The sequence below is a fragment of the Heterodontus francisci genome, chromosome 28 (assembly GCF_036365525.1).
Source record: "Heterodontus francisci isolate sHetFra1 chromosome 28, sHetFra1.hap1, whole genome shotgun sequence".
Lineage (NCBI taxonomy): Eukaryota > Metazoa > Chordata > Chondrichthyes > Heterodontiformes > Heterodontidae > Heterodontus > Heterodontus francisci.
This window is the reverse complement of record NC_090398.1, coordinates 22,537,534-22,546,331: the sequence shown is the minus strand read 5'-3', so window position 1 is coordinate 22,546,331 and position 8,798 is coordinate 22,537,534. Positions and strand designations below refer to the sequence as shown.

Genomic DNA, 8,798 nt, shown 5'->3' with positions numbered 1-8,798 from the left:
CCCCCCTGCTGCTCTTTGACAAGTGTGATCCCCACCCTCACCAGTGTATGTCAGATGATCCAGCTGTGTGCCACCCTGCTGCTGTTTGCCGCGCGTGACCCACAACACCACCATCCCCCTCTCCCACCAGAGTATTTCGGGTTACCCAGCTGTCAGTCATCTCTTGCCCATTCGGGATAAATATTACATTCATGGACTGGAAACACTGGACCCGCCTCAGGGTCCTTTCAGTTGTTTTGTTTATTTATTAGTTGAATAATTGATGTAATCGGATATTTCACTGCACTCTTGAGCTGCTCTCTGAACTTGGACTGAGTCACCCCATAAATAAATGTGTTTGTGGTGCAACTTAAATTCCGCAGCATAAATGCGACTTCTCGAAATATATATTCAGAATCATTGTAATCCCCATGATCTGTTCCTGTTATACTATAATAAAGGAAATGCATAACATACACCAACCACAGAAGTATAAAGCTGCCAGATATAGTGAAGAGTAAAATCACAGACTTCCTTCTGCTCTCCATTTCTGGGTCACTGTGATTCCCTGCATCGTTCTGACCCCTCAGTCCCTTACGGACTCGGCTAGACACTAAAATGTGTCTGACTGTCAGAGAGTTGAGCAACAGAATTAAACCAAATGGGAGCAATGGGGTTAAAACTGTATCAAACCAGTCAAAGCCCACCCATCCCGGCTCAGTAAAATAACTTGGCTTTGTGTAACAGAACCATGGTACATTGTTAATTATTGATGTTGGTTCATATGCAAAATACAAGGGAACATTTTTAAAACAGAGTAAAATGCAGGTTGTTATTATAACCACAGCTGCAGTTTTCTCGGTGCAATATCTTGTTTTCAGCTTCTGACAACAAATGGCCACAAATCGATCAAAGGAGAAAATGACGGTGAACCAAACAGAACAGTCTGTGGCTGCACGACTCAGGACAATGTTAACACTACACACAGGGGTGATGTTCAGGTAAGATCCCTGGAAATAATATGAACTGATCCTGAACAATATGAGCTCAGTGATAATGACCAGTAGATCCGCCATTGCCATGGCCAGCAGGTAGCGAGTGGTGCAGGTGGAGAGGCTACACTTTCCCTGGCACAAGATCATAATCGCCACTAAATTAACTGGAAGAGAGAGAAGGGAAAAGAAAATAGAAATCAACTCATCAAACATTCTCCATATCTGACCCGGAATCTCAGGGCACGATTGCAGCACCAAAAATAGGCGGGTGGGCACGGGTCAGAAGTTAAAATTTAAAAAATCTCAGCCATGACCCCAATCCACCACTAACTCCAACCGACCTCCAACTCGTCCATTTCTGGCTTTAATGGAGCTGGGAAAGGGGACGGGACGGCAACTGCCCACAGGAGTGCGGTTGGCAATTTAAATATTTTAATAAGGCTGGAAGTCTCTGATTTAATCTGTTTCACACTCTGGTCCGATGGGTTTCCCGTTCGACTCCACGCCATATACAAAGACACCCAGCACTGGGGAGCAGACTGCTCCCTCGGGATTGGATCACGCCCAACACAAACACCCCTCCGCCAGGATTGATTCCTCCCCGGGATTGAACACTAGCACAGAATTGGACCCCTTCTCCCGGGGTCAACAACACCCGACCCCCAGGATCATCGCCTCTTGAATCAGACTGTCCACCTGCCGTTTCCCCCTCCATGATATAGGGCCACTCTCCATGAGAAGAGACCCCTCCTGGTGGGTGAAGGTCTGAAACTCCAACCCCCCCTCCCTGCCTCCAGTCTCTGACCACACTGCACAATAGGAGACCCTTCCCCAGGGTTGGGCAACAATATCCAATCGATCAGAAATGCCACCACTTCCGCCCCTTCAGAGTTGGGGATTCGACACCATTGATAGCAGTAAGCCGTTCCGATACCACACGGTCAAGGTTTAGACTGCCCTGGTCCTGAGTTCTGCACCAGTCTTCCCAGCCCAAGCCTTTCAATCAGAGGAACTTCATGGCAGGGAAGCTGTTGAGGAAAAAGAGGCAGTCGGTGCAGTTAAAGCTCTGAAGCTCCGCTCTTCACCTATGTCACTCACCCCTGTTAATATCCAGACCGAAGCATTTGAGCAGAAACAAATACTGAAGCTGCTGTGAATATGACAAAAATACTAGAATGTTGAAAACACTCGGCATTTCCAGCAGCATAGGAACAGAGTTAGCTTCAGGCCAATAGCATTTCACCAGATCTCAAAGATATTAGAGGTTAACTATTTTAAAGCAATGATAAAGCCAATGCAAAGTTGGGTAGAAGGGCAGGAAAGAGCAAAGGGGAAGGCCTGTGATGGGGTGGAGGCCAGGGGTGATTTAATGTCTAAAACGATGCTGGGTCAAGGTGAATGGGACAATTAAAGAAACAGAGGATGGGTCCAGAGGAAGTGTAAATGGTGACAGTAGAACAACCGAGTGAGAGGGGAGCATGTAAATCCCACAAAGTGGAGACAGCTCCAGAGACCCGGGCAGCAACAGAGAATTTGGGGTAGACTCCAGGGCTATGGGTCAGCCTGCCAGCTGTATACCAATCGGGGCTTTCCACCACAAGACAAGCCTGCACGCCTTCCACTCCTAATGACTGGTCAGCCAATCACCATTACCAGCACCGGCCGTCCAAGAAAGTGAGAACAATGTTTATAATCTGAACTTGTTAATCACTGTCTTGAGCCCAACGGGCAATGAAATGACGAATCGAAAAAATCTGCAGTGATGCTCATTGAACTTGAGTGCAAGATTGTAAGAGGGCAAGGAGAGAGAGAGGTCAGATTGGGAATGGAATGTAAAATTAAAGTGCAAAGTGATTGGAAATTAATGTCAAGTTTGCAGTTTGAATGGAGGAGCCCAGCAAACAAATCTCTTGATCTGTGTCTTCTGCTTTCCCAATGCATGAGAGACTCCATTATGGACAAGCAAATACAGTTAAATTATAAGAAGTGAAAGAAAACTGCTTTATCACCTGAAAGGAGAGTTCAGGGCCTTGGACAGTGAGACGGGTGTAGGCTGAAGTGTAAATATTACATCTTCTTCACTTGCATGATGAGGTGCTCTGAGAAAGGGAACAAATGTTGGGGGTAATTGAGGAGTGGACCAAGGTGTCACAATGAGATTGGTGAACGGGAAGGGAGCAGAATGTATGGTTGTTGGTGAATTTAGCTAGATGTGGCATTAATGTTGGATGATGATGTGTTGAATGTGGAAGTTGATGGTGTGGAAGGTGAGCACCAGGGGAACGGTATCGTGGTTCTGGCAGGGACGGGGAATGGGTGAAGGTAGCAACGCAGTAAATGTGTGATGGACACGGTCGGGGGTCCTGTTAACCATAATGCAGGGGAATCGTCGGCTAAGGAAAAGTTAAGACATTTCAGAAACATTCGTGTGGAAGGTAGCATCATCGGAACAGAGGTGGAGAAACTGAAAGAATGGAACAGAGTTTTTCTAGGAAGTGCGTGTGAAGAGGTATAATCAATGTCGTTGTAGGAATCGGCTGAATTATAGTAGAAGTTTCAGGACAGCCACTCCCTGAAATGCAGATGGAGACGTCCAGGAAGGGAAGGGAAGTGTCAGGGATGGACAATGTGAGGACAAAGGAGGGTGGAAAATAGAAGCAAAGTTGAAATATTTTCCAGTTCATGACAAAAGAAGGAAATGGTGCCAGTATAGTCATCGAAGTGCAGGACAAATTATGTGAGGGTGGGGACCTGAATAGGTTTGGAACAAAAAATGGTCCATATATCCTGCACAAAGGCAGCTTGGCTGGGATCCATGCAGATCCCATACTGACACCATTTGCAAGTCGAATATTCCATGTTTATAACCAATGTGCGCCGTATATACGTTACAACTGGGTCTCTGCACAGAGATCTGGATCAGGATCCTGTGAACGCTTTCATTCTCAGATCAGAGCTGGTAAAGAAGAGAGGCGTTCTAGTGAATGAAACAAAATGAATCAATTCGAACAGGGGCCCTCAGAATGTACAAGGAGGAGATAGTGGAGGGAAACAGGCTGGGCAATGGACCCATGTTGCCTGTCAGGCAAGATCCCACTCACTGTGAGTTTGAGGCTGCTTGTGTTTACTGGACTTTGGACCAGAGAGGGGCAGAATGACATGGATAGAAGGGTAAATGGAATTCTGGAGCGAAGCTTCAAGCACCGGAGGAAAGAAGTGTTGTGTGCTGTGGGACAGTCCGGAAGAATGAACCAGTGGATGAGGATTCAGAGCCTGAAGAAGCAAGAGAGATCACTGAGGGGAGGGAGTAAACTGTCAAATAGTAGGGAATGAATTCAACAAAATACTTCAAGACATTTAAAATAGAGATGTTTAATAAAGTGATCAAAGAGAGGATTGTAGTCAAATATACTGAAAAGTTAGGAAGAGATAGCAGAGATACGGTTATCTATTCAGCAATAATCATCAGAATAGGGAATCGTGCCAGAGAACTGAGGGACAGCTAATGTTATTTTCTTGTATTGAAATCAGGAGATAAAACAAATCCAAGAACTATAGACCATTTAGCATAATGAAAGGAAAGGTAATGGAATTCTTAATCAAATATTTAACGGAAAAACATATTGAAACATATAATATAATAGCGAGTCGTCAGCACATATTCCAAAAGCACAAACTTTATTAAATGATTTGAATAATATCTGAAACTGTAGTTAAGCCAAAAACAGTTGATGTAAAATACCTTGATTCACTATGAGCTACCACACAGCAGACTCATGAAAAAACTCAGAGCAAGTGGAATTAGGAGAAAATGATCAGAATGGACAGTTCAGATGAAATGTTAACTCTGCTTCTCTTTCCACCGATGCTGCCTTACCGTCTGAGTATTTCCATCACTTTCTGTTATTATTTTAGAATGGACAGCAAGCTGGCTACAAAAGACTCAGGTTGGCAAAAGGAGAGCAGTGATATTCCCCGAGCATTTGCACTTGGAGCAGTTCACCAATTACATAATTGATAGGGACTTGGGAGGCAGAAGGACAAATTCAAAATTTACAGACAAATATAAATTGAGAGTACAGTTAGCGCAGAGGAAGAGTGCAAGAAAATATCTTAAAACTTTAATAAACATCGACAATGGACATTTGAATGCAGCAACTCTACAGGGCGTTGATGAGGCCACGCAGGGATGACAGTGTACAGTTTTGATCTATGTACCTGAGGATATACTTGCCTTCGGGAGGGTGCAATGAAGGTTCACCAAATTGATTCCTGGGAGGCAAGGATTGTCTTATAAGGAGACAGTGAGTGAATATGCCCATATTTGCTGTAGTTCAAAAGAATGAGAGGTGATCTCATTGAAATGAACACGATTCCGAGAAGAGTTGACAGAGTATATGAGAGTCCGTCTTCCCCTGGATAGATAGTCTAGTACTAGGGGGCTTAGACTCAGGATAAGGGCTCACCTATTTTGTACTGAGATGAAGAGAACTTTCTTCACTCAGGGGGTTGTGAAACTTTAGAATTCTTTACCCTAGTGGACTGTTGATGCTCAGATGTTTAGTATATACAAGACACGATCAGTAGATTTTTAACACTCAGGGAATCAGCCCTGGGCTTGTTGAATAGCGGAGTAGGTTGAAAGCGCTGCAAGGTCTGGTCCATGTTATATTTCTTATGATTCATTATGAACAGTAACTGTCGCTTTCTATTCTTTAAGTACATATGCTCAATCAGTAATTAAAAAAAAAATATATTCAGCTATCCAGACTGAGGACAAGATAGTGATGTAAACACACTCGTCCAGTACAAGTAAACTTTCACGATCTCACAACATCCAAAGAACACCTACAGCTCACAATTCCTCATTGGAAGTATACTTGAAGTGACAGTTCATTCTGAAGAATATTTTAAACTGCTACCACTCTCCATCTCTTATCACGTTCCTTCCACCACTCCCTATTGTTTTTTTTCCTCTGTCTCTTTATCGCTACACTCTCCATCTCTCCACACTAACATACTCTCTTTCTCAATTATACTTTCCCCATCCAATTTAACCCTAATATGTTGTGCCTGCATTCTGTGCATCAGCTCCGTGTTCAATAATTCTCTTCCCAGAGTCAGTGTTTTAAAAGCTGAAGACTCTAAGTAGTTAAATATTTCTATAGGTCACACAAATCTCCCCGGTTCATTTACACTGTTTATTTCATCTACAATGCATGAAATAAACAGAATCGAATGCCTCTTCCATGACTCACATTATTACTAAACTAGTCAAGAGATAACTGATGCAATCCTGCAGACACTAACTCGCTGTGGGTTTCATTATGTCTGAGTGGACATGCACATTCCTTGGAATTGCGATCGCAACACTGTTTCATTAGGGCAAAACCCATGAAACAACAGCTTACCAGGAGCTCCAACAGCTGCAAGAACAGTATAGTAAATGTCTTCGATCTGTTGCTTTACTGTATGTCCCATTTCCGTGAGAAGCATGATTTCTATCTGCCTGGATCCTACAACTCTGGCAGGCACTCTGAGCTGATCCATTCCAATTGGTCCTGATTTATACATGGGGTCAGTCTCGACAGACACATGTATGCCCCTGATCATTCCTATCAGTTACACTCACTTGAACAAACACATTATATCAGCAGCTTTGACTCTGATGCAAATAATGTGGCGCGTAAAGCACAATTGCTCAAAGTCGCAGACACTATCTTAATTAGATCTCTCACTGGAATAAAGCTGAAACCTCTGCTCATTTCTTACTGATCCCAAAATAACGAGTGGCTTCATTTACAGTTTTCATATCATTGTGTTGAATCTGTTCATTCATGCTGATTCAATTATTAATGTCATTGATTTCTCTGCAGTGCACACTGAATCCAGGGGCACAAGCAAATCTGTCCCACTCTGTTCCTGCACATACTCAGCTAAAATCTGAACTTTGAGTTTCAGACCCCGGGTGAATTAAAGGTCATATTCAGGACTGCAGCCTATAAATTACTGTGGGTAATGTTAGGGGGCGGACACTGAATTTGACATTCCTCTCTCCTCTATTTTAGTGAAGATGTTTACCTGGATATTTTACATTGGTTAATGATTCTGGAAAAATTAGAACTGTGCTACCTTCTGACTCCATTCCTCCAGTTCAGTGCTGACCAACCACAAAACCTCCACCTTCCATCAATGTCAACTAATCCAAATCTTTTTTCACCATGTCATGCCCTCACTAAGTCCTACTCTTCTATCACCCTCATCCTCACTGAGACACTTTGGTCCCCAGTCCCCCAATGACTTAAATGTAAAATTTTCAATCTTTGGTTAAAATACTTCCATGTGCTCACCCCGACCCATCGTCACCCGCTCCGCCAACCCTGCAGCAGGCCCATCCGTAATCTCCCCATACCTTCTGACACTGCTCTACTTCGAAGGGACAGATCATGCTTAGTTCCATTCTCACTGATATGATTATAGCCAGAAGATTACCAGTAATGTCTTCTCTTCCCATACCAGCACCGCTACCGAGGAGGCCGTGAAATTTCCAGTGTTGTTCCTCTCTCTTCCTCATGGATATGCTGCTCACTGGTGACATCATCTACAGATATTGAGTTAGCTTCTACACGTGTTGTGACAACACCCAGTCCAGCTTTCCACCATGTCTCTCGACCCTCCACTACCTCAGTGCTATCAGACATTTTTATATGGTTTCTTGGATTTTGAACATCGTTGGCACGGCCAACATTAATTGTGCATCCCTCAGTGCCCTTGAGAAGGTGGTCGTGAACTGCCTTTTTGCACCAATGCAATCCGTGTGGTGCAGTTATGGAGTGCTTCCCATGATAATGACCCAGTGATGATGAAGGAATGGTGATATCGTTCCAAGTCAGGATGGTTTTTGACTTTTTGGGGAAGTGCAGGTGCTGGTGTTCCCATATGCCTGCTGCCCTTGTTGTTCTATGTGGCAGGGTTTGCGGGTGTGGAAGGTGCTCTCAAGGCAGCTGTGGGTGAGATGCTGCAGTGCATCTTGTATATGGTACACACTGCTGCCGCTGTGCATTGCTGGTGGAGGCAGTGAATGTTTAAAGTGATGGATGAGGTGTTGATCAAGCAGGCTGCTTTTTCCTGGATGGTGGTGAGTTTCTTGAAAAGAGTATTCCATCAAACCCATTGTAGATGGTGGACACACTTTGGCGAGTTAGGAGGTGAGTACCTAACCTCTGACCTGCTCTTGCAACCACTGTTTTTGTATGGCTAGTCCAATTAAGTCCCCGATCATTATTAACCCCCACGATGGTGATGGTGGAGGATTGTACAATGGCAATGCCGAAATGTCAAGGGGAGGTGTTTAGATTGTCTCTTGTTGGAGATGGTCATTGCCTGCACTGTTGTGGCGTGACTGTTGCTTGACACTTATCAGCCTTAGCCTGAAAGTTGTCCAGTTTTCTCTGCAAGCGGGAAGGGACAGAGAATGATGCTCAACACAGTGCAATCATCAGCGAACATCTCCACTTCTGACATTAGGTTGGAGGGAAGGCCATAGATGTAGCAGCTAAGGATGTTTGGACATAGGAAACTACCCTGAGGAACTGCTGCATCGATGCCCTGGGCTGAAATGTTTGGCGTCCAACAACCACAACCATCTTCCTTTGAGCTACGTATGACTCCAGCCAGTAGAGAGGTTTTCCCCAAATCCCACTGACTTCATTTTTGCAAAGGCTGCTTGATGCCACACTTGTCTAATGCTGCCTTGATGTTAAGTGCTGTCACTCTCATCTTACCTCTGGAATTCAACTCCTTTGTTCATGTTTGCCCCCAAGG

The 8,798-nt window shown here is 44.2% G+C and overlaps 1 protein-coding gene across 1 annotated transcript; it reads right to left on the bottom strand.

The window, feature by feature from the left end:
* Window positions 1-227: 227 nt before the first annotated feature.
* LOC137345139 (probable G-protein coupled receptor 139) lies at window positions 228-6,455 on the bottom strand. Its single transcript, XM_068008609.1, has 2 exons — window positions 6,386-6,455; window positions 228-1,138 (listed from the first exon to the last, which is right to left on the bottom strand). The coding sequence occupies exons 1-2, from the start codon at window positions 6,453-6,455 to the stop codon at window positions 228-230; spliced, it is 981 nt and encodes a 326-aa protein (XP_067864710.1).
* Window positions 6,456-8,798: the final 2,343 nt, after the last annotated feature.

Bases quoted from the DNA above. Each gene is read 5' to 3' on its own strand.
- LOC137345139 (XM_068008609.1), bottom strand. From the start codon at position 6,455: ATGGGACATACAGTAAAGCAACAGATCGAAGACATTTACTATACTGTT. The intron at 1,139-6,385 runs GTAAGCTGTTGT...TCTCTCTTCCAG, and splicing joins TGCAGCTGTTGGAGCTCCTG to TTAATTTAGTGGCGATTATG.